General features: G+C 41.9%; 1 protein-coding gene across 4 annotated transcripts in view; it reads left to right on the top strand.

The window, feature by feature from the left end:
• The window catches only part of PRKG1 (protein kinase cGMP-dependent 1), a 2212673-nt gene that overhangs the window by 1615395 nt on the left and 571149 nt on the right, over nucleotides 1-26129 (top strand). For all 4 annotated transcript variants that reach the window (XM_029609782.1, XM_029609780.1, XM_029609783.1 and 1 more), the window contains exon 5: nucleotides 8016-8079. In XM_029609782.1, coding sequence (XP_029465642.1) covers nucleotides 8016-8079 — 64 coding nt within the window. The remainder of the gene's footprint in view (nucleotides 1-8015; nucleotides 8080-26129) is intronic.

Here is a 26129-nt window from a genome sequence, read left to right as displayed (position 1 = left end):
ACAAAAGTACACGTGTGCGTAAATTTGTAAAATCTACCGCTATGTGTGTATAAGTATGCAGGAAATTCAATTAAGCATTTTACTTGCATTTACAAAAGGCTTTCAGGGGTCAGAGCTAAGTGGGAAAATATTTATACACTTGTTTTCACTTTTTGAAAGTATATGTAAATCCACATGAAGAAGTTATACCTGATGTGCAGCAGGTGTAATTTCATGCATGTATGTTGGAGTGCATATTGGGGACTCCTGCATATTTTCAAAACAGAAAGTTTGGGATTAGCAGGAGGGGACAAACTTCTCCAATACAACTGTTAAATATATGGCAGGTACTCACTATAGTAACATGATTGTCTGATTTCCTTTACTATATATTTCCTTTTATTTTATGTGGCATCCCAATTGGTTTCTTTTTTCTTATGGTTTTTTATTTTTTGGTTTCCAGTTGCATTAGTTCTGGCATGCAGTTTATTTAGAATTAGTGCCTTGTCAACTTTTACCAGCTCTAGCTAACTTATTTCTTGCTTATGGTCAATGATATCTTCTGAGCACTTCATTTCCACCCTTTTGTCACTGATAGATAGTGAACTTATTTATTTTAATACTCATGATACTTTGAGAACTAAATTCTATAGCTTATTGAAATTCAGCACAGCCAATTTCCTTTGGGCAAAATAATTATCTTTGCTTTATTTAGGGGTCAAGATACAAAAAGATTTTCCTCCAGACATACAATACATTGAATGTATTTATCTGTGTCCCCAAATGAAAAGATGTTTTCAGCCATTTTTATGAGGGATTTCCACCTTTGTGACATGTACCTGCTTATTCTTATATATATATAAAGCCAGAATGTTGTGGTTTGTGGCCATCCAGTTTGTGTCAGCTGGGTATGTATGTTTCTGCTGGCAGCTGCTCTTTGTAAGCATGGAGCAAACTCCATGATGGAAACAAACCATAGCTTGTCCGGTGCCATCTTTACTTTGGTGACCACTTAGGTGAACAACAAACAAAATACGGGGAAAATGTAAATCCTTATGGGTAGACTTTTAATGTCCGGTATCTTTAAGGGTAACTCCCAAAAGGGAGTATCTCAATGTTAGAATATACCATTTTTGCTTTAAATTTTTAAGTGAGCTTTAGTATTCATGTTTGTGCAGCATTCTGTGTTCTATATTTTTTGTGATAATATATTTTATCTTATTTGCAAACTCTCCTTAATAACCACAGTCCTTAACAGAAGCTTTGAAAGGTAATTATTAGGGATGTGCAGAGGGACGCCATACGTTGCATTCGTGATTCGGATTCGTCGGGGAGCAGTTACCTTGCATTCGGCCGTATGGCGCCCCCATGCGTTAATATGGCGATTTCTATTCATGTGCCAGCTAAAATTCTAATTAACTACAACCCCCCACCCTCCTGACCCCCCCAAGACTTACCAAAACTCCCTGGTGGTCCAGCGGGGGGTCCGGGAACCATCCCCTGCACTCACACCCTCGGTGCCGGTTTCATCATGGCGCCGATAGCCTTTTTCACAGGGGCTACCGATGCCATTGGTCAGCCCCTGTCACATGGCCATCGGCACCATCTTGTGCTGCTGTCTGATCATGCAGGGCCTGGGTGTAAGTGTTGACAGCCCTCCTCAAGTGCACTAACTCTGCCTGTATGTGGTTGAGATGTACACCATGCCTCCTTTCCAGGCAGTCCAGCTGCTCATACAAAGAAGTCTCTGTTGGTGCTGGTGCAGTGCTGGGTGTTGTAGGAGCTGCAGTTTGGGCCTCCACATGTGGCATGATAGGGCTGGTGAGCTGCTCCTGCTTGGCACCTGCTGCATCCTGCTGGTGATATGGCATGCTGGAGGTAGGTTGTGATAACTCGACTGCCTCCTACTGCAGGTTGGGGTGTTCCATGAAGCCTGATATGTTGAGGCTTATATTCAGAGGGCTTGCTGAGTTGAGGGATTCCAGCATACTCAGCTGATGATCTTCAGGTTGTTGCTGCTGCTCCTCCACCTCTTTGCTGACCTATGTTGCTGCATCCAATTGTAAGGCTGCATATAAAAATAGGGCTGCACTGCTGGTCCCTGGGATGGTTTGCTGGTGCTTGGGTTGATGCTGCTGGTTTCTGGGGCTTGAAGACTTGTACTGGTACTGGTAGCCGCGCATATCTTATAACATCTGGGGTCGGTGCGCGCAAGGGGGTGCACATTTGTGCACCTTGCACAAGCCGAGCCCTGCGCACACTGCCCGTTCCCTCCGAGACCGCTCCGAAATCGGAGCGGCCTCGGAGGTAACTTTCCTTTGGCCTCCCCCCACCTTCCCCTCCCTTCCCCTATCTAACCCTCTCCCCCAGCCCTATCTACACCCCGCCTACCTTTATCGTGAAAGTTCTGCCTGCCCCAAACAGGCATAACTTGCACATGCTGGCCGGCCGCCACTGCGCAATTCCCCGGCCCGGGAGCGATTTCGGAGGCCTCGGCCACGCCCCCAAAATGACCCCGGGCTGGAACCACGCCCGCGCCACACCCGCGGAATGCCCACAAATGATGCGCCACTTTGACACGCCCCCCAGGAAAGCCCCGGGACTTATGCGCATCCCGGGGTTTGCGCGCGCCACCGAACCTATGCAAAATAGGCTTGGCGCGCGCAGGGGGGTTTTGAAAGGGTTACGCTCATAACTTATGCACGTAACCCTTTTAAAATCTACCCCATACTGTTTGGCATAAGCTGCACATTTGCATCAATCAATGTGAGTATCTTATGCCAAAATGTGTGGACCTCTGTTGCAACCTTGACATTTAGAGATGAAGTGAACTTACTGGCTTTGGCTTATGTGGTGACCAGCCACTCATCCATTCCAGTCATTCAATGAGGCACTCCTCCATCAGTGTCATGATGATGGGGCAAGGAGCTCATCCTCCGGTCTGCCTCAGATATTTACTGTGGCTTGCCACCTTGTTTTTGTGTTGGTCCTTGATGTCCTGGTACTGGGAGGCCACTTGCTCCACACTTCTTTTCACTTTGCTGTGGTGGGATATGGTCTGGGCGATAGTGCACCAGATCTGACCCTTGGCTATCCTCGATGTCTTGGCTGCACAATTGCCAAAGAGCATGACATAATTCTTGAGGACCCCAGCAATGATCTTGTTGTTGTCTTCGACACTGAACTTTAATGCCTGAGGATGATTTGCCCTGCTGCCTGGCTAGTTGATGAACAGGGTGCTAATTCTGCTTCCGGATATTTGACATGTTCCTCGTTCTGGCTCTCACTCTCCTGATTCCCTCCCTTCCTCCCTCCCTCCTGTACCTGCCCTAATGACTCTTTTCCTCTCTGCCCTCTCTGTCCATCCCTACCCTGCCATTTTTCTCCCACCTTATTCACCTGCCTATCCCCTTCCACCTTTCACTTCCTCATATCCCTTCCCTCCTGTCTATCTCTACTCCTGGCCCTTTCCCTTCTTTTCCTCCTCCTCCTTACATTCCTGCCCTTGATCTCCCTTCTTCTCTCCTCCCTCCACCCCTTCTCTCCTCCTTTCCTCATGCCTATTCTATCCTCTCTCCCCATGCCTCTCATGCTCCATCATCTTCAGATCTTCTCACTCCTCCACACCATCACCACCACTCCTCCTCACTCTTCCATACCACCTCCACACCACAACCACCACTCTATCTCCACACCACCACCACCTCCTCACTCATCCACAAAAAAAGACAGACAGACAGACAAAGTGCATAAACTTGAATTGGACTCATTGCAGGTGAAGTATTCACTTGGTCTCTTTTGAATCTGACTTGTTGAAGGGGAAGTATACACTTTTATAAGTATTTCAAACATCTAAAAAAATGTCTTTCCTATGGGCATTCAGCACCCCATGACCAATGATTATTAGTGACCCTTGCTAGTAAAAATATTGAACATAACTCAAGTTCATATACTGCAGGGTGATATGATGGACCTTCTTTCTCAATATTAGATACGTTATTAAATATTCAAGACTAACTTGCAAACTTCTTCTGGTCTTCCTATAAAAAAAATTCAGTTTTTTAAATTAACATTTCATAATATAACTAACTTATTGTTCAGATATAAATTAAACTAATAAAGTTGACCTTTCAATAATTTCCTGAGAGGTATTTCCCAACATTGTGATCAAGTTCTCAAAATATAATGAGGGGTTGAGCAGCTTTAGCTTGCCTTGATGATGACTGAAAAGGCATAAAATAAACATTATTGAATATGGAAATCTTATCAGTGGAAACAGATAAAGCTTCTATCAATATTTTCTCAGTATCACTTGAAGTTGCTCACCAACTAAATGAGGAAAATTTAAAAACCTAAGGTTTAAATGTCTCAAATTACTTTCAATATTTTCTAGTTTCTTATCAGGCAGTTCCATTCCTCAATTAAAGCAGAATTTACAGGCTGTAATTTTTTAACATCGTCTTCCAAGGCACAAATCTTACAAGAATGGTCTTGATTCTAAAGTGAAGTATCATGGGATAAAACTTCCAGTTTAGAAGAAATATCATTTTCCTTGGCAGTGCATGTAGTAAAACTCATGGCAAAAGCGGCCATAAAATCCTAAATGGCCTCAAAAGTGAATACCGCCAGTTTATTGGGCAATACAAAGGGAAGAGCAAGGACCAACTCTGCCAAAATTGGGGTAGCGCCTCCAGGTGCAAACAAAAGCCCTTCTTTGATGTTCACAGAGAGGATCTCCTGTACTTGGGCAGAATCAGAAGAAGCCACCTCAACACCTTTTGATTTCAATGCTTCAAATTCCTCAGAATCTTCCTGTGTGATGACTCCCTACGATGTCTATGAGCTAGTGATGACATCATCCTCCAGCCCTGTAAGCATCATGATGTGGGAATTCTGTAGTGCTGGCTTTAGACGACTGCCAATGGGGCTAAGTGATACCTTCTACCCAGGCGAAAGAGACACTCCTCCACCAGAATCACCAATGGGGACCTCCAGTGCCTCTTCAAATGCAGGAGCGATGAATGCCACAATAGAACATTATCCAGGGAGAGGAGAGGCCTCGGAGTAAAATACTTGTACTCTCTTCTTCCTTTTAAAGACATCTCAGTGAGTTAAAACCCAGAGGTAATCAGGACAACATAAACCATGGTACCTTCATGCCGCTATCTTGGCTCCTCCCCAGGAAAAGTATTTTCTCTTTGAAAATTGCTATGGGTACAAAGTACTCTAAGATTTTTGCGCCTGTTTTTTTGTGCCAGTAGTATTTTTATGGAAAATATCACACATAGATTGAAAATATAATCTAAAATGAACATAAGAAGATAAGAAATTGCCATGCTGGGTCAGACCAAGGGTCCATCAAGCTCAGCATCCTGTTTCCAACAGAGGCCAAACCAGGCCACAAGAACCTGGCAATTACCCAAACACTAAGAAGATCCCATGCTACTGATGCAATTAATAGCAGTGGCTATTCCCTAAGTAAACTTGATTAATAGCCGTTAATGGACTTCTCCTCAACAAATTCCAGAGCTTTATTGTGCATTGAGTGAAAAAGAAATTTCTCCGATTAGTCTTAAATGTGGTACTTGCTAACTTCATGGAATGCCCCCTAGTCCTTCTATTATTTGAAAGTGTAAATAATGTTCTAAATAGTGTAAATAATGTTCTACATAGAGAAACATTTTCACCAAATGGAGTTGTACACGAAATATTTTTCAAACTCCTTTTAGGAAACAATTTTGCAAAAGTGGGGTTTGCAGTTTGCTGGTTAAACTTTCAAGCATAGTCTACTATGTGTAAAAGTTTATTGAAGTTGTCAAGTAATGAGCTGCTGTGATGCAAAATCATGCAAAGCAATTCATGTAAAGCAAAGCAAAATCATGCAAAGCAATTCATTACTGGGCTGTGATGGTATGCCACTGTTTTCCCCCAGGCTAGATGCATGGTCCACCTCAGTTCACCTTGATAGAGAGAGCACTGTGGGCAGGGCAAAGTGGGGGAGGAATAAGAACTGAGATCCAGATGGGGATAGTCAGACCCAGCCCAGGTCTCCAGGAAGAAGGAAGCTCCTATAGAATATTGCTGTCCAAACACTGAAGCTGTAAAGAAGCTATGAATACTGAGGGAAGCAGTACAAGACCATGAGTAATGGGAGTACACTGTTCTAAGGTCAAGACAGTCTACTAATGTTTGTTTGTTGAAGTTTCAAATAAAGTTCAACGTGCTTTTGAAAAGACTGGAGTCAGACTTTGTGTGCCTCTAGGCCTGGGGATCTCCACTTGGGTCCCACATGGGCAATTTTGTGAAAATGGGAAACAAAGAAGTTTTCACTGTCCCGTTTTTCCTTAAAAGAAAAACAAAAAAACTACACCTCAAAGAGGTATAGCTATATTATACAGCCAGCCCAGGGGAGTCCTTATCACACAAACCAGTGCACAGGTTTAAAGAGGATGTGTGGTCTTAAAGGGTTGCATGCCCATCACCCTTTCACATCCTTCCCATAGTAATAACTTCCTGTTGGGCCCTCACCATCCTTAGCTCCCCAACTTTGAACCATAGTTGAAGAGGTCTTCTGGATTCAGGAGTGATTCCCATTTGCTTTTGCCCCATTGATGACATTTTGAAAATGGCACTGGCTGGTCAGTTCAATTCAAGCACTCCTCTGTCATGTGGCAATCTGAGTCCTTTATACTGGATAAGGGTGAGGGACTTCAGAGATGGGACTTTACAAGCCTTGTGACGTATAACTGTTTTGGCCCATGAGAGACTCCAGGGTGGGGGTGGGGGGCAGGGAAGGTGCCATGGGTAGTACAGCTCCTTTAAGGCCACATGGCCCCTTTAAAACATGGTGACTCCAAATGGGACTGCAAACAAAGAAATGTTTTGTGTGCTGCCATGGCTGGAAATTTTGTGCAAAAGTGAATTATGGATGCAAATGATCTCATTTGCATCCATAACAAATTTTCACAAAATGATTGCTAACTTGCGGAAAATACTGAGGGTTAGCATATTGGTCTCTTTGTGTGTTATTTTCTGATCCTACCCAAAACATGCCCCGAGGAATTCCTCTAGAAGTACATGTGCCAAGATGCATTCTCTTTGCCAGATTGAGGGAGGGCAGTTTTCAGACAGTAAGTTTATGTGGATAAATGGCTTTGCACCATCTAGTCTCAGACTCCTTAATTTCCATCCCATTTGGAACTGTTTTATTACAGTTATGTTTTTCATCCTTTCATTTTGACCTCGGCATTTGAACAAATATGGTACAGTTTTAGGGTACCCTGACAGTCAGCCATAGTTGTTTTTCTTTGGGAAAGAAAGTTAATATTCATAGTTGCATACAGCCTGAGATTTTCATGAATTTTAATAGTGTCTTGAAAGCAGGAAATAAATATATTGTAGATTTATTTATTTGTAATTGTTTATTGCCTAGTTTAATAAAATGGTATCACCTACAAATAGTTTACTCATCATTGTTTCTACATGTTAAAGTGGCAAATGGCCACCATACTACTTATCAATTGTGTTCCTGTAATTTTGAAGAAAAAAGTTTATGCAATATAAATTTTAGAAGACAGAAAATATTTGAAGCATTGAATGATATCTGTGATGTTCTGCTTTTAATTCTAATAATGCTATTGCATTATATTTGTTTGGATATAGGCAAATGTGTAACCTCTGATATTGAATGTATTTTATTTTTTTTAAATCATTGTATAATTAGATATTGGGAGGACTGAAGTAGAAGCTTTATTGAATCAGGAGTAGCTTGTTGGCTTTCTTTAGCAACAAGACCCTGCAGCTGATTTTGATATTAACAGTAGACATGACTATAGACAGCAGGAAGCCATAACAATAAATACACTACCGTTAAACTTGTGGAGATAATATTTAGAAGCAAAAATGTGTTTTATATCTCAACTGTCAACCTTGAAAACAGTGAAAAGGGCAAATATGTATTTTATTGTGGCCAAACATCCTGACATATATGAGAAAACTGCAGGATTTTAAATATACTGCATTTACCTTTTTTACAGTGTTCCAACATTCCAGAGCCTTCCTGAAGAGATTCTTAGTAAACTTGCTGATGTTCTAGAAGAGGTAAGTGCTTCCAGTTTTAAATCCTTCATTTATGATTTGTTAGATCTCTGATTAAAAAAAATGGATTAGAAAACATATGGAAGACAAATTCAGAAAATTAAGGGCCTCATTCACTAAACATTTTTCTCATAGACACCAAATTGGAGGAAAGCCTAAGTAAACCAGGCCCTAAATTTGAATAATTTAAGGAACAAGTGGAAACTAAAGTCATTCATATTTTAATGCAGTGAAATTTGAGCCTGCACATGTTAATGTTAACAGTAGAGGACCATGTTCATTAAGTTGGCGAGTGGACAAGGTATCTGGATAAAGTTAGCCAGATAACTTGTCCCGGATATTCAGTGGGATAAACATCCTGTTGAATGCGCTCATGTAAAGGTGTCCGGCTACACGTACCTGCATAGCTTAAAAACCTACACCTAGATTTTTCATTCCGCTATAAATATAATGGAATGAAGAGCCGTGGCCAGAAAAGGGGCGGGGGGTGATCGTGTGCACCTGGCTGCATCGTGGCGGTGCACGATACACACTTATCGCCCGCATAGCTCCCCTGCAAAAGGTGTAGTTATTTCCAGCGCTACTGCCAATAATAATGTGTTAAACATTATCACCCGCAGCGCAACCGGGCCCAACATTTTTAAAACCCTGCCCAAATGCCTCCCCTTTCCCTCATTTAAATGTTATCATCGCGATGCGGTCATTATCGCATGCGGGCATTATCGCACATGATAAGGCCCTTACGCGTGCGATAACGGTCCATCGCATTTTGAAAAATTACCCTGCTAACCGGCTGTGTCTGAATATAACCGGGTAAGTTTTCAAATTAGCACCCTTGTGTGGCTAGATAACCTGTCACTTAATCATTATCTTCAAAGATATCCAGTTAAGTGGAAATGTCAAATTTGGGGGGGGGGGGATGTATCTTTTGGTCCTATGGCTCAAATTCTGCGCTTGTTCCCAAGATCTTAAAAATGGATGGATTGTGCACCCCACACTCCCAAACCCCTCCTATGTAAATTAAATATATGTAGGTCATATACAGGTCAGTGTCCCATCAAACCCCCCTTCCTGTTGGATTTTAACTTTAATTATTGCCTCTAACCTGCTCTGTCCCACTTACAACCACTGTAAACTATGGCCTCCATCCTTTTAGAATTCCCTCCTCCCTGGACCAAAACATGGCCAACCAGGACTGAGATAAGTTCCTACCCACTCCCTGCGCTACCAGCACAGCTCTAACAGTTGATAGGGCAGTAGTACCGGTGTTTGTAGGTTCCTACTTCACTCCCAGCTAGCCATATATTGGTCCAGGGTGGGGAGGGTCTGGGAGGGTTATGGCCAGGGTTTACAATGGTTTTGGTGGGGGGGGGGAACAAGAGAGAAATAATATTTACATTTAAAACCCAACAGGAAAGAGGGTTTGATGGGATGTTGATCTGTGTAGCATTATTTATTTTTAACATCAGAGAGGTTTGAGGGGTTGGGGGTGCACAGCCTGGCAGAGCCATGTATAAGATATTTGGGAAGGGAGCAGGCATCGGGCCATAAGTTCAAAAGGCATCTGACGGCACGAGCGCAGGAGATCGCTCCCAGACCCCCGCTGGACCCCCAGGGACTTTTGGCCAGCTTGGGGGGGCCTCCTGACCCTCCCCCCAAGGCTTGCCAATAATCCCTGGGGGTCCAGCGGGGGTCCGGGAGCAATTTCGTTGTCGGCTGCCAGGAATCAAAATGGCACCGATAGCCTTTGCCCATACTATGTCACAGGGGCTACTGGCACCATTGGATTAAAAAAAGTTTGACTGTACCACTTAGCTGGGTATCTTTGATGATTTCCGGTTGAGTAGCAGATTGTCCCTCCACACAAGGCCAGGTAACTTTAGACCTATTCTAAAGCAAGTATAAAGTTATCCGGCTAAATTAGCCAGTTTAAACTGAAAATTGGATGCTAGCCAGATAACTTAGCCCTGTCCCCAGAACACCTATTTTTTTATCTTTTCCAATATTTAAAAAGTTGCTATGTAGAAGGATAACTTTTGAGTTATCTGGATAAATGGCTTTCAATATGGACCTCATAGTGTTTAACTGATGAATATGAGTTTGGTGCCCCTCCTCCCACACAAACCCGAAAAACAAATTTTTCCTGAAGCTCGGGGAAAATCCTTTTGGGTTTCGGGGCCCCCGAACCACGACAAATTAGGCAATTTCGTTGCAATTGCCTAATTCGTGATAAACAATTGCACATCTCTAGTGAATTGCTCCAAATTAATTGTGCAAAAGAGGATACCCATGCTCCTAGAGGGAAGAGACCCAGACTAGGGCTGTTCCATCCAATAAGGAAAGAATATATGTTGCCTTTGTCAGATCATCGGGGAATGATGGTGCTTGTAGAAAAACGTGCATAAGGCTCTGATTCAAGAATTCTTGACATTGCTTGTTTTCCTCGGTGTACCAGGGTGGAGGCAGTAGTGGCAGTCTCTGACAGCTGGAAGCAATGTATGTAGTAGTATTAGTGCTGGAGGAGGTGATACCACTGACATAGTCAAAGTGACCAGATAAGTGGACGAGTACATGGAGGTGATCAGGAATTCCAGGATTCTTTGTTGTTGCTGCAGCCTATGGACTAGACTCAGGATAGTCTGCAAGGATGTCAAGCCCACCTGATCCATGACCTCAGTGACCTATTATGTTCATAGACCCTTAGGACGAATAAAAGGGGAAGGAGTAGCCATTTATGTTAGGAGCACAATAGCAGCCACTGAAATAAAGAGATGGGGAGAAACTAAATTATTGTGAGTTACTCTAGAAAAAGATATGAGAAATTATATATATGTGGGAGACATACAAATTTCCAGCAGAAGGAAATAAGAGGCATCACCATGTAAAGGGGAGATCTTGCTTGTAGGCAACTTAAATCTACTGGATGTGTACTGGAGCCTACCCACTGCAAGATACGATATGCATGGAGAAATACTAGATGCTGTAAAGAGGACATCCCTCATATAACTATTGGAAGAGCCCACTCAAGTGGAAGCTATATTGGATGTTGTACTGACAAATGGTGACAATGACCTGCTACTGACAAATGGTGATAATTTCATTGACCTCATGGTAAGGGAGAAGTTAGGATCTAATGATTACTCTGTATAGGGATGTCCAGCCCAAAGATTTTAATTTTGTTTTATTCATTTTTTTCTTTTTCATTTTTTGTTTTTTCTAATGTTTGTTTTTCAGTTCAGTTTGTTTACCAAACTCAAACCCTTCCCCATTAACCCTCTAAAACCCCTGAAACAAAGAAAAAAAATCTAAACATGTCTCCCATCCCAAGAGAAGCCTTGGGGCCCTTCATGCTTCTGTACGCCTGAAAAATTGAATAGGGCCTAGGCCTACCTGGCTGTCCCCTTCCAAAATTTTCTGGGGACTTTCCTGACCCCTACTTACCTCTTTCTGAAGGATCAGTGATAGGAGCAGCATTGAAACAATCAGGAGTGATGCCCACTTGCTCCTGCCCTCTTTTCACCCTTAAAAAATGGCGGCACCTGTCCTCCTGCATGGTGCCAAAGTGACATTATTTGGACAAATTTCTCAGGTGTGCCTAGCACCATATTGTATTGCCGTATGTTTAAAATGAATGCACACACCTACTATACTGTGCAGTTCCATATTTAACCTGAACTGAACCATACTAAGACTAAGGTCCTAGAGTTCAGGAGGACTGATTCCAGGATAATGATGAGCTTGCCCTATTAAGAATCTGAGAGATGATGAGTGCAAAACTGGAACATTGATGATCAATAAAATGGAACATTGAAATACTGACAAATCCCTCTGTAACTCATATTTATGAAGGGGAAAGGAGAAAGAGATTGATATGGTTCTCTAAGAAGGTAGCAGGAATAGAACAAATCTCTATATATAGTGAATCAAAACCATTTAACCTGGAGCAAGGTGTCCCCCAAGGTTCCTCACTTTCATCCACCCTGTTCAATATTTATCTCCAGCCTCTCTGCTGCCTCCTCGCAGATCTTGGTCTACCACACTTCCTATATGTGGATGATGTGCAGATCCTTATACCAATCACCAACACTTTACCCAATGCCATGAAAACCTGGGATTCGGCCCTCGTCTCAATCAGCTCCTTGCTCGCCGACAACCACCTTGCACTCAACTCCACTAAACGGAGCTCTTAGCCATTTCACCCTGCAATATATATCTGAACCCTCCCTCACCCAACACAATACCTTATTCACCCAACACATTACCTTCCTCCCATACATTCACCACGCATGTTTGTAGACTTGGCGTTACCCTAGACAATCATTTCAACTTGAAAAAGTTGAATTGATTGTATACCCTAAAAGACTGCTACCCTAAAAGACTGCTACTCCATACTCTAAAAAAACTCAAATCCCTTTTACATCTCCCCCACCCAACACAATACCTTACTCACCCAACACAATACCTTCCTCCCATACATTCGCCCCGCATGTTCGTAGACTTGGCATTACCCTAGACAATCAATTCAACTTGAAAAAGTTGAATTGATTGTCTACCCTAAAAGACTGCTACGCTAAAAGACTGCTACTTCAAACTCCATACTCTAAAAAGACTCAAACCCCTTCTACATCTCCATGACTTCTGCACTGTTCTACAAGCTACTATCCTATCCAAATTAGACTATTGTAATTCCATCCTTTTAGGCCTCCCCAAAAATGCTATCCAACCCCTGCAAATACTCCAAAACTCGGCCACCCATATCCTCACTAATGCCCACAGGAATGAACACATTACTCCTGTTCTCAAACATTTGCACTGGCTTCCAGTCTCTTCCAGAATACTATATAAGACCCTCAATATTATCCACAAATATCTATACACCAAAAACATGCCTGGATTCAATGAACACCTCCAATTTCACACCCATAGCAGACTCACCAGAACCCAACACTTGGCAATCCTACACACGCCCTCTCACAAAACTGTAAAGCTCAAATGCACTGCAGACCATACCCTCTTCATTGCAGGTCCTACTCTGTGGAACAAAATGTCACCCAGCCTTTGCCAAGAACAATGCACTAAGAAATTTAAGCAGATCCTCAAGACCTGGCTTTTCAAGCAAGCATTCACATGACCCTCAACAACCTATCCCCCCTGTCCCTGCTGCCTTTACCCTGCATCCATCCTTCCACTTCCACCCTCAGCCTCCATCCCTCCTCCACCCTCCCCCCCCCCAAATTTGACTCCCTAGCCTCTGTCTCACCCTTCCTTCCTCCCTTTCCTGCTCCCTCCTTCCTCTTCTCTCCCTCCTCATATCTCACACTTTCCAATTTTAAATATTTCAAAAGTTGCGTATAACCTCTATACATATGTCATGTATATTTGACTTTATACTATAGCCTCTGTTCACTTGTCAGGTAGATTTGGCCTTATCCTATAGTTAATATTGATGTTATTCTACAGTTAATGTTGATTACGATCTTATCCTATATTTAATTATTCTGATCTTTAATTATTTTAAGTTAATTATTTTGATCTTATTATTTTGATCTTATCCTATAGTTAATTTTTGATATTATCCTACAGTTAATGTTGATTTTGATCTTATCCTATAGTTAATTCTGATTCATCCTATAGTTAATTCCTCCCCTTGTTTTTTGCTACTCGCATTTCTATTAATATTCAATGTTCGATGTTTATTGTAAATCCACTGGCTACATTCCATTTTCTGTAAACCAATTAGATATTCCAAACGATTATCGCGCATGTTATAAAATTGGGTGTGCATTTATGCGTGCCAGGTAGTGCGCAAAAATGTAGGCCATGCGCATAGCTTTTAAAATCTGCCCCTGTAGTTTTACCAATATTTACGGTAATCTTTAACATGAAAATAATTTCAAACAGTAGAAAAATATTTGTTTTCTCAATTATTCAGTCTGTTAAGCATTATGCAGTTCAGGACTTAACTATTCAGCATGCCTTTGTTTTCAATATTATAATCTGTTCTTTGTTTTTTTTTAAGAATAATAAAATAGTGAACAAAATGGAGTGCTTTCTAAAGATACTTAATGATGCTTCGCAAGTTTCCAAAATAGCATGATTAAAAATTATTTACAGATTACTAGGAAGGCAGCTGATCTGCCTTTTTGTAACAAAACCAATGAATGGCAACAAAAATTGACAACAATGATAGTGCAAAGATGAAATGGCAACCACTGACAGAGATGTTACCCTTTGGACTCATCAGTATGGTACAGCTGTTGCCCTAACAAGAGAATCTGTCAGCATCTAGGAGTAGCAGATATTTATTTTACCTAGCTTCTGGAAGACTGCCAACAGACAATAGCTTGAAAAGTAAAATTGTGAAATATTATCTCAATTTGCATGCTTCCCATTTCATTTTACAGTTTTCATGGTAAGGCCTTTTGGCAGTTTTCCTTGCTTGAAATATTAATTTTCAGGACCCTGTTTTATAGGTGTTAAAATGCTATCTTTGCCTAGAATTTTAACAAGTTAAAATAGCTGTCCCGTTCATCCATATATTTCCCTCATTATTTCAACCTGCCTTTTTCTAAAATCTGTTTTTCCCTTTGCTAGTCTTACTAGTTTTTTGTTTGGCCAAAAGAATGCTTCTTGTATAATTACATACTGTTTCTAAGGCAATATATAAGAACAGCCAAAAATAAATCATTAAATTAAATGCATGTCATCTGTGGGGGTTGTTTTTTGGTGGAGAGAGATGGTTTTAAATATCATCTTGCTGCTTGCTCTCTGCATTGTCAATAATATCCTATTGGAAAACTGGGTTTTATATTAATGTAGTATCTGTACCTTAGTTCTTAAAAAACAAATAATGAAGCAGCATATACCATTCCACATTTAAACTTCACAAATGGAATAAGGTGGATAGTGAAAAATATGCAGTGTCCATATAAATCAAAGGTATTACCCACTTATGAGATTGTAAATTTTGTCAGTAATTGATTTATATTATTATATTTTTTTAATATAATTTTCTATTTTCTATATTTTGTATTTATTTTTATATGATTTATAGAGAATGAACCGCATCAGCTAGCCAGACAGCGTATCTCCTGTGGCTATGGAGATTGCTCTGTCTTTTCAATCATTTGCGGTACATTCTTAAGATCGAACTTCTCAAGTATTGCAATGATATAAACCGTATCAGATTCAATAGGCTCGCTGTACAGACATATATTGAGAATGCGAGTATCGGATGATTAATTCAAGACACGTTGAAATTCAAAGAACTCAGCCGTGTCTTGAATTAATCATCCGATACTCGCATTCTCAATATATGTCTGTAAAGCGAGCCTAATTTACAAATCAGTAAAGGTGACATTTAGGGGCAAGTATAAATATTAAAAAGAACCAGAGAAAGCACAGGTCATGGGTATCCCACATGACAGATTCCTTGGTTGCAAGCTAGCATTAGCCCATCAGATAGATTGAACCCTGCCCATCAGGAATGACCTGAACTACTTGAGAACATACCTTGTATTTATTTATCATTTAATTATCAACATTTGATTATTCACCTTATAGTATACCATCAGGGCAAGGTACAATAATTTTTTTTTAAATCCATCAGAATAATACAGTACAAAAAGGCAAATACTACAGCTCATACAAGACACAATAATAAAATGAAACAATAATATTAGCATAACTTCATTCTCCCCACCCTCATGGCTGTCAATTCATTTCAGCCCCCAAATCTGACCCTGGATGCCTATACAGGTAGTCACCTATTCCACCACTTGGGTAAACAACCAAGTTTTAACTTGTTTTCTGAACTTAGGGAAGGTAATTTTCAAACTGGTGTGTGGGTGCACATGTGCATTGGCCTGCACCCAGACATGTGGCTATTTTATAACTTATGCACATATATGAATGCTTGTTATAAAATAACCTGGCTATGTACACATGTGTGCCAAATTTTAAGTGGATATGTGCATGGGCGTGCAAATCCCGCTTCTACTGGGTAAATTGGGGAGTTTTAAAAGAGGCACGTGCCGATACCATTGCCTGTTTTACCAATTTGTTCCTAGTTCGCCAAGTTGAGAGAGTTCCTCCAAACCCCCTTACTTTTATAGCCTGCACTCTCCCTAGTTAGTCCCAACTTTTTACACCCCGCAGATCTGCCTAGTTTTCTTACTTTTCATACTTGTATGGCATGCATAGCAGAAGTAAAGTTACATGTCGGGGGCCTTGGCGCATGCCGTATCATTTATTTATTTATTTATTTATTTATTTATATGCTTTTGAAGTATACCGACATTCATAGGACATATCATGCCGGTTTACAATCAACATTGAAGTACTGAGCAAGAAAGTTACAAAAAACAGGGAGGGGAAGAGGGAGCAGAAATGAAAGGAGGAGAAGAAGGGGGCAAGGAGATAGCAGGCACGCAATAAGCGGGAAGGATAGTGTTAGTCATCAGTAAGGGAAGAGAGAAAAAATAGGAACTGTTTTAACAACTGAGATATGATAACAATTTACATATTTACACAATCGACATTTCCATGGGGTGCAAGACAAATCATATAAGTATTCTCATGCAAATTTCTGGTTCAAGTCCTAAAAGGCCCTTGTACTGTCCATGCCCCGTGCAGACCACACCCACAGCCCACCCCTTTCTGAGAAGTTCTGAGATGTGTACACTGTGGCATTTACACGCTTATCCAGGCGGCTTTTAAAATCTACTCGGCATAGCGAGTCCAATATATTCACACATTCTCTAATTAATTCACACACCATGCTTTTAAAATTCACTTTCTAATAAATTTCTTCTTTCCTGATCTCCACAGGTAATTTGTTCCATTATGTGGGACCAAAATGGATAAAAGCAGTTTGCCATGTCAAAGATAATCAGAAATTCCTAAGAGAAGGGATATGTAGGAGCCACTGCTGAAATAACCTCAAATCTCATGATAGTATATTTAGGGATGTGAATCGTTTTTTGACGATTTAAAAAATCGTCCGATATATTTTAAATCGTCAAAAATCGTTAGAGGTGATATACACTAGGAATTCCCCCGATTTATTGTCAAAAATCGTAAATCGGGGGAAGGGGGAGGGGAAGGGGAGGGCGGGAAAACCGGCACACTAAAACAACCCTAAAACCCACCCCGACCCTTTAAAATAAATCCCCCACCCTCCCGAACCCCCCCCCCAAATGTCTTAAATTACCTGGGGTCCTGTCATATGACAGGGAAAGGTAGCGCCGACGCCATTTCTATTAACGCACCCGTGGCCCGAGAGCGGGATCCCCCCACTGGACCCCAGGTAATTTAAGACATTTGGGGGGGGGGGTTCGGGAGGGTGGGGGGTTTATTTTAAAGGGTCGGGGTGGGTTTTGGCGCTCTAACATACCTCATTGTTTTCCTAATGGAAGCGCTAGAGTGTCTGGATTTCAAGTAAATTATGACAAAACAGCTGCCTTAAACATTAATTTAGGTAAATATTCTCTGGCCTTAACACAAGCTAATTTCCCATTCAGGTGAGCAAAGCAAACCTAATGTGCCTAGGAATACTAACTCTAGAGAAATAGTACCGGAAGCTAACTTCCTGGGATTGATATGTGCATTGGATCGCAATTTGGAGTTGTGACCCTGCTATATAGTGTGCCGGTTTTCCCGCCCTCCCCCGATTTACGATTTACACGATTTAAAAAAAAACAAAACCGTGACGATCCGATTCCCTCCCCCCACCCAGCCAAAATCGATCGTTAAGACGATCGATCACACGATTCACATCACACGATTCACATCTCTGATATGCATTGCTAACAGATTTGCCAAATATTCAGGAAGATTGAAATGAATACATTTCAAAACTAATGTATCTTAAATGGATTCTAGCTCCTACCATCAATCAATATAGTTCTCGTAGAATTGGAGACTTGCAATCACATTTGTGAGTTTCTTCAATTAACCTTGCCACTGTTTATTGGAGCAATTGTAGGCACTTCAAATTCACCTTGGTAATCCTTGATATAGAGAATTTCAGTTTTCTAACCTACAAGATATACAAGCAGGGACAACAGTTACTAAATCTCTAGATGATAACAAATTCTGTAGCTGGGTAATCATTCTCATTCCATAAAATGAAGTCTGTACTACAGATGAAACTTGAGCTGTCATGGACATTTTACTGTCACTATTAATCCCAAGGTTAGTTGCTGTATCCTTAGACAAGATTGCTATACCTGATATCATGGAGAGAACTGTCGATGGTCTCTCTCTGTAACTTATTCACTGCATTTCTGTTTTCTCTGAAGACAAGCAGGATGGCAGTCTTCACACATGGCTGACATCATCGGATGGAGCCTGGCCTGGAACGTTGATCTCAAAGATTCTAGAGCTTTCAAACATACCCTACTGATCATGTGCAGCTGCAGTTATCATCCTGCCCCCTAGGCAGAGTATCTCAGTCTCTTTTTTTCTGCAGGAGCGGTTTAGTCACAGGTATTCAACTTTGCTCTCTCCTCACAATTTTTGTTGTGATTTTTTTCTGGAGCTGCAGCTGTTTCGTTTTTTTCTTTTCCTTATGATACTTTTTAATTTTTATGCTTTTTTGTTTCCTTTCAACTTTCTGTCAGCCGCATGGCAGGCCTTAGTCGCTGTGCAGCCTGGCAGAGTCCAGTTCTATTCCTTAATAAGTATATACTGCATCTGCAGTTTAGCTTCTGTGTCCTTTCCTTGCTCTGTCTGTTTTTGTGCCTTTGCTGATGCTGACAGGGCTGACAAAATGCAGTCCATATGTGCTCTGTGTAGGCCACCGGGCCTGGGACTTGCCTGAGTTCTACATGGGCAGGAGTTCCATTTCTTATCACCAATTGATCGTCATTGATGGAAAAATAGTCAGTGAAGATATTGAGAGCTGCACAATTCCTTTGGTGGTGAGAGCCCATTCTCCCCACAATTTAAGGAACTAGTTGCCAAGGTAGAAGCCCTGAATGATGTAGCCTCACTTCCTGCTTGCCAGTGATGGCAGTGCAGTCTCCTTGTGAGAGAGGTTGAGAAGGAACATCAGCAAACAGTATTGCTGGTGCACTTTTAGTGCCATGCCCAGTAACGGTTGCTCATGCATGCCCATGCCAATGCACCAATGGTCTGACGCATCAATGTCAGGACCACATTGGGGTCTAGGATTGCCATTGAGTGCCACAGTCACTCTTGACACCTTTGAGGTGCATGACTGCCTTCGACACTTAGGGTCTATCACCATGAGCACCACCCTGCACTGTGCACACTGTTAATAACCCTGGCTGGGGGTAGGAGCCTTTCCATGCCATAGGTATCAATGGGTGCCATCGTGTGCAGTAGATGCCATCAAGAGTCATGGGTTCTTGATGTGGTAGAGTAGTGGCACTGACCTCGAGCATCATGGTCCAGACTGCATCAGGGACCAGGATTGCCATCAAGTATTATGGTCACCCTTGATGACATCAGAGTCGCCCTCGATGCAATTGAGGTGCATGGCCACCCTTGAGGCCATCAAGCATCATGGAGGCTATTTTGGCATGTTTGCCAGTGATGCCATTTGTGGTTGCTCTTGATGATGTTGAGTACTATTGCCACCAGGGGGTACCGGGACCACCATTGAGTACCTGGTGCTCTTGAGACTGTCAACCATGGTGGCGTAGGGGTCCTGAGAGCCCTCAAGCACCATGGAAGGCCTAGGCCAACAGGATCTTTGGGTCTGGGGCAGCTGCAGCACCATCAAGCACCGGGGTTGCCATCAAATCCTGGGTACCCTGGAGCACCGAGGCATCCAGGGTGCACCATGGTTCAGTGCCCTCAAAGATATTGAGCATTAGGGGCACCAGTGAACCACTTTGTGGTGTCTGGATGGAACATCAAGGTGTGCCATCGATGCTGTAAGGCCATTGGGTGCTCAGAGCCACCGTACAGTGCCAAAGGGCGCTAGGGTCATGGGGCATTGGAAGCCCTGCAGAGATTCAAGCACTGTTGTTGCTGCCAAGTGCCAGAGTTCCTGTTGAGGCTAGTGTTAGCCAAAGGCACTGGCATGGATGCCAGCAAGTCTACAGCATCGACACCCTCTGTTGCAAAGTTGGCCTGAGATGAACCATCGAGGATGCCTTCCGTCATTGGTTCCTTTGGGCACCAATGCGGCACGTCAGTGCCCCGGGGCACTTGATGGCACATTGGTGCCACAGGTTCTCTGCCTTTGGGCACTTCAGGTGTCATCAGTACCACCGGACCATTGATGCCTTCAGGCACTGGTCTCCATCGATGCAGCCGATCCTGGGACATTTTTGGCCTTCAGAGTACATGAGTCATTGGTGCCTTTGGGTGCTGTGTACACTATGGGTGTCACCCTCTTGTTGACATCTGCAGGTGCCTGGGGTGCCATCAATGGTGCTGCATGCTGTCAAACATGCCGGGTGTCTGTGGCATGGTCAGGTGCAATCGGAGCCCTGGGCGGCTCATCGTCGATAAGTGATTCAAGACCCTCAATTCAAAGGTTGCGATCAGCCACTTGAAGCATTGTTAGGTAACATGGATACCATGGGGCAATGCCACCCACCATCAGGGATGGCCATAGTCAGAACCTCAGTGGCACTGGGAACACCGTCAGCACACTGTACATGCTGACTCCATTAGGAGTTAGTGTGAGAGTGGAGAGCATCATGTATGGTTGGATACAACAGGGGTCATTTACTCCTCCAAAAGCCTCATGAGCTGGCGGGTAGCATTCTCTCTGTCAGTCAGAATGTCTGTGGGGGGAGAGGGAGAAAAGCTTGTGCATTTATTGTATCTTAGTGTATACCTGCAGGGAAAGATACATCACCTCTTCCTTGTTTTTTCTCCAAATTCTGGCCAATACTGCCTTTAGCTTTTCATACTTCACCGGGCTTACTAAAGTGCCTACCTGCTTACCTGAGCTATCCTGTGGACAGGATGAATAGGCCTATATTTGCTAGGGTGGTGTGTGGGTGATTTTTAGGTCTGGCTTAACTCCTTACTCGGGGGTTTTTAGGCTAGCTATTCTGTTTCAGGGATTGCCTTTCATCACCTGATACTTTTGATGTCTGTCCTGGGTGGTCAGATCTGTCTGGTGCTTTGGCAGGTAAGGTCTGCTACAGACCTGGCCACTGTTGCCGCTTCTTCTTCCAAGTGTTGCTTGGGGTTTTTTGCCCATTGTGCCTATCAGCCAATCATCGGACACACTTCTACAAATGCATTCTGTCCTTCAGATGCTAGTGTCCTACAGTTTCTTTTGAAGGGCTTTCTAGCCTGAGTTGGTTTTCAGTTGTCTTGTGATACTGAAGGAAAATATGCAGTCTTTGTCCAAGAGTTCTTCTCTTGGTTGATTCTCTAGGCCTTTTCCTGTATCCATGAGGATCTAGACCTGCTTTGCTTGTCAGAGTTTGCTGATCTAAAACCCTGACTGTAATATCCCCATGAGGCAAAGTATGCGTCTCTGCATCACGCCCCTGCCTTAGTCGCCTCTGCTACGCATCAGGTTATTTCTGTCTCAGTCTGGTCGGTGCTTTTCTTTGTAGAACTCAACTCTTTTCCCACCTAGACCCAATTTTAGGTCAGCTGCCTCACAGGCAAATGGGAGAAAGGTGGTACTTCCTTTGGCGGGGAGCCTATAGTTTGGGAATCATCTGTGAATGAGGACTGCCATTTTGTGGGGATAGGCAGAAGGAAAGTTTCCTCCGAGACCGCTCCGAAATCGGAGCGGCCTCGGAGAAAACTTTCCTTCTGCCTATCCCCACCTTTCCCTCCCTTCCCCTACCTAACCCACCCCCCCAGCCCTAACTAATTCCCCCCCTACCTTTATTCCAAAAGTTCCGCCTGCCTGAGGCAGTCATAACTTGCGTGCACCGGGCCAGCTGCCAGCGCACCATGTTCCAGTCCAGGGGCTGGTTTGGAGGCCGCGGCCACGCCCCCGGGCCAGAACCACGCCAGCGGCCCCACCTCTGGAATGCCCTCGATGACGTGCCGGCTGCGACACACCCCCGACACGCCTCTGACGCACCCCCCAGGGAAGCCCCGGGACTTACGCGCATCGGTGCGCGCAGGGGGAGCTTGGGGAAGGTTTTCGGATACGCGCATACCCCTTTAAAAATCTGCCCCATAGTGTACAATTCTTCCTAATCCACTGACTTCCAAACACTGAAATAACAACCCATGGTCTAACTAAAACAACTGAGAACAAGTACATGTCCTCAGACTTTTAAAAAGCAGTTGAAAATTGTATTTACATTGGTTTGTGAAAAAGAGGTGTCTTAGGTAGAGACTGACATCATTTTGCTGTCTGCAAACAGCAGGCTGTTTGCGAAGTGAGGTTCTAGATTGTTAATTAGTGATGTGCTCATGTTTTTATTGTGTGTTTGATAATGCTATCTATACATTAGGTTTGTGTATGTTTTATTGTGACCTGCCTTGATTTTTGAGAAAGACAGAATATAAATGTTTTTAAATTTAAAAAATAAACAATATATTGATCGCTGCTGTTAAATCAACGAGCATCAACATAAAACCATTTCCTTTAAGTATTTTCTGATAGTATCCATCAATCTTAAAAAAATAGTTTCCAAATTATAGCCACTTCAAAACCCTGATTGTTTTCTACATAAAATATTATGCTCATTAAGAATGTATAATATTTGGTTATAGCATAATTTTTCAATCACTTTCCCCAAAAAGGAAAGATTGGAGGCCACACAATAGTGTTCCACCTTGTCCAAATCCAATCCCATCCTCTTGAGCAATGGCTTAACCACATTCCCTTTCAATTTTGTAGCCATTCTCCCCTGTTGCAAAGACAGATTCACAGTCCTTGCTAAGTCATCAAACCTTTTACTCCATAACCACTTGAAAAGTTTAGATGATAAGAGATCTAACTTTCAAGTAGTAGAATTCATGGAACACTTTCTCAACCTTGATGGAAGTAACTTGCATTCTTACATCGCTCAAGCATTGTATCAGGATCTCATGGTCAATAGGCTGAATGCAGCAGAGAGGTTTATTAGGACTATGAGGGAATCCTCACCCTGGTCCATGTGTATGCAGGCCCTGTTGATAATGGCTAAAAAAAGACTGAATCATTTCCATGATCATACCTCAAAAGCACAGAGGTCTCATTCATAAAATCCAAAAGTTGGATATAACCTAATATAGCCAAAGACAATAGACTAGAAACTGGATGAAACCTCATCAAGTTAGCCAAAACAGCAGACTAGAAACTGACAGAACTTCACTTTGATTCTAGACTACAAAAACATTGGACAATAATGATGGTGTAAAGGGAAGAGAGACCTTTCTAATGCAGTTTGTGAATCACTTGCATATTCAGACATCATCCTTTGCCTTTACATGCTCATTTTGTTTTGACATTATAAAGGGAATATAGCTAATCAAAAAATGTATTACATTATTCCAATAAAAAGTTATTACTTTATATTTTTTGTTTCATGCATAACCATAGACTAATATGGCAAGCACACCACTTTATCCAAGATGGGATAAGGTAGCAATGACGTTCAAATTCTGGGGCAGTCTATTTATAGTTAATTTAGCAAAATGACTCACAGTGACATATACAGTACATGTGATGAGGACAAGAACCCTAATCAACATTCTCAAAGCATACAAGTCATTCACATCTTCCCTCTTAATCTTCTACCTCTATGTAGATGAATAAAAACTATGAACTTTTAGGTTATTACACTGATATTCAGACCTTACTGCTGGTACACAGAGAATCCTAATTACCATTAGGGATCAAATCAGATCATGACAGCAAAGACCTGACACTAATTGTAAAATCTCCACTGAGCAAGCACTAAACTGTTCAGATGATTAGATAATCAATGAATCAGGTTGTTTTCTCTGTGGTTTACTTTACTTTCCAAAGTTGATTAATTTTACAGTATTTGTGCTTATTTGTTCATTTATTTGGCCGTACATACATATTAACGGGCCAATATTCAGCCGCGGAGCAGCTAGTTAAGTTAGCCAGATATAGCTATCCAGCTAGCTTAACGGAGATATTTAGCAGCGCAGCTATGCCACTGAATATACCCAGTTATCTTAAAGTTAGCCAGATAAGAATATATGGCTAACTTTAGCACAACCCTATGGCTTGACCTCAGTTAGCCATATTGCTTAAGCAGTTAACTCTGAATATCGAAGTTAGCCACATAATTTATGCGGCTAACTCTGGCCTGCCCTGAAACACCTCCTGCCCGCCCCCAGACAACCCCTGCCTTATGCGGTTACATCATCATGCGGCTAGAATTTAGCTGCATATAGCTTTAAATATAACCGGCTAGATATTTAGAGAGATAGCTTTTCAGTTATTCATCTAAATGGCTTTTGAATATCGACCTCTAAATATATTAGGCTCTCCCAGTCTGCCCACTTAATATTCCTCCACTTTAGGTAGATAAGAAAGCAACACCCACATGCAATCTAACACCAGTCTCCTTTCCCCCAATGTCTTTTACCTGAACTTTCAACCTTTTTCCTATCAGTGGTCTCCACATCAATCTCAAGCATGCCCAGAATCTGCCAAAGCAATGGCTTCCACCATCTCCACTGGCAGGCCATCTAAAGCCTTGCAGATACTGTTATGTTCCTCTTTGATTCTTACAAGACCAACACAGTCTAATATCAAGATCCTCCTCCATGTGTTAGCACCAAGTTTTCTAGCAATCTTCACAGCCAGCAAAACAAGGCCATTTTCTAAACCATCCAACCTTTTCATGTTCATTGGAGTATGAATGTTAACCAAGGGTGTTCTATGCTGGTTACCCCAGCTTTCGTAGAAGCCCAGTGCACCAATACCACTACTATTGGGGTCAACTGCTGCTTTATGCAGGTTCCCTCAGTACTGTTTTAGAAGCCCAATGCAGTCATATCACTGCTGTTAGGATCATAACTGCCATTCTGTAAAGGTTACCTTAATTTGCTATGTTCATGGCCTTGCTTCCACTATCCTTTAATTTTTGGCAATAAAGATCCTCTGCTTTTATCCCATTCCTTTTTTCATGTCTGTTACCTTTTTAGGCTCCACCACACATTCTAGAAGGGCATTCCAGGCATCCACAAGGTTGAATGTTGCTATTTTGTAGTATTTTAAAAAATAATTGTAGTTCTTGAAATTTTTTTTTAAGACATTAGAAACCAGTTTCACTCTTAACTTCTGGAGCACTTGCATTGAATAGTTTAACAGATGGCTACAAGACAGAATAGCTAAAGGCAAAAAAATTACATTGCATTAGAGATGGGAGTAGTGAGGCAGAAACAAATGTAATCTCTTTTGTCTATATTTCACAGCACGTAGCATAATAGCATTTATGTTTGAAATCCTTGTTTATGCTAATTTGAAAAATCAGTTCTGTAAAACAGAGAAACAAAAGGAACAGTTAGCACTATAACTCCATATGCATGCTTGAATTTATCTGTGCTTTATTGCTTTTGTATTTAGGAAGTAATTTTGAAACAGATTACATGGATTCAAAGTCAATTATTCATGGACTTTGCACCAATTTTCAAAGGAAAAGTGCAGATATTTTCCCTTTGAAAATTGTCTCTGAAAAACTACACATATATTTGCACTTGCTAATGTGTGCAATTAGATTTTTTTTTACATTTACTTTGTATTAGATGAAATAACTAAAAATACATCAAAGAAGAAAGAGCATTAAAATATGCACATAATTGTGAAAATATAAAAGTATACTTGTAAATGCAAACTCCTCTTCAGCCCTGCCTTTGGGAATCTCTGTAGCTGCAGTTAAAGCTGCACACATATAGGCTCTATGAGTGTACTTTTACCTGCACATTGGGATGACAATTTTGTAAAAAGCCATTTATATAGGTACAGCACTGTTTTACCAATGGAAATGGCTTTGAAAATTCCTGTCCCTATATATCTGAATAATAATTTTAAAGTATTCACAAAATCATGATAAAAATAAGTCTATATTAACATCTGAAGTAGTGATCTATGCGATTTGAAATATTCCTGCCCTACATCCTTTTCGTAG

This window comes from Rhinatrema bivittatum, chromosome 7, assembly GCF_901001135.1.
Source record: "Rhinatrema bivittatum chromosome 7, aRhiBiv1.1, whole genome shotgun sequence".
Taxonomy (NCBI): domain Eukaryota; kingdom Metazoa; phylum Chordata; class Amphibia; order Gymnophiona; family Rhinatrematidae; genus Rhinatrema; species Rhinatrema bivittatum.
The sequence above is the reverse complement of the archived record's forward strand: the minus strand, read 5'-3'. Positions and strand labels throughout refer to the sequence as shown.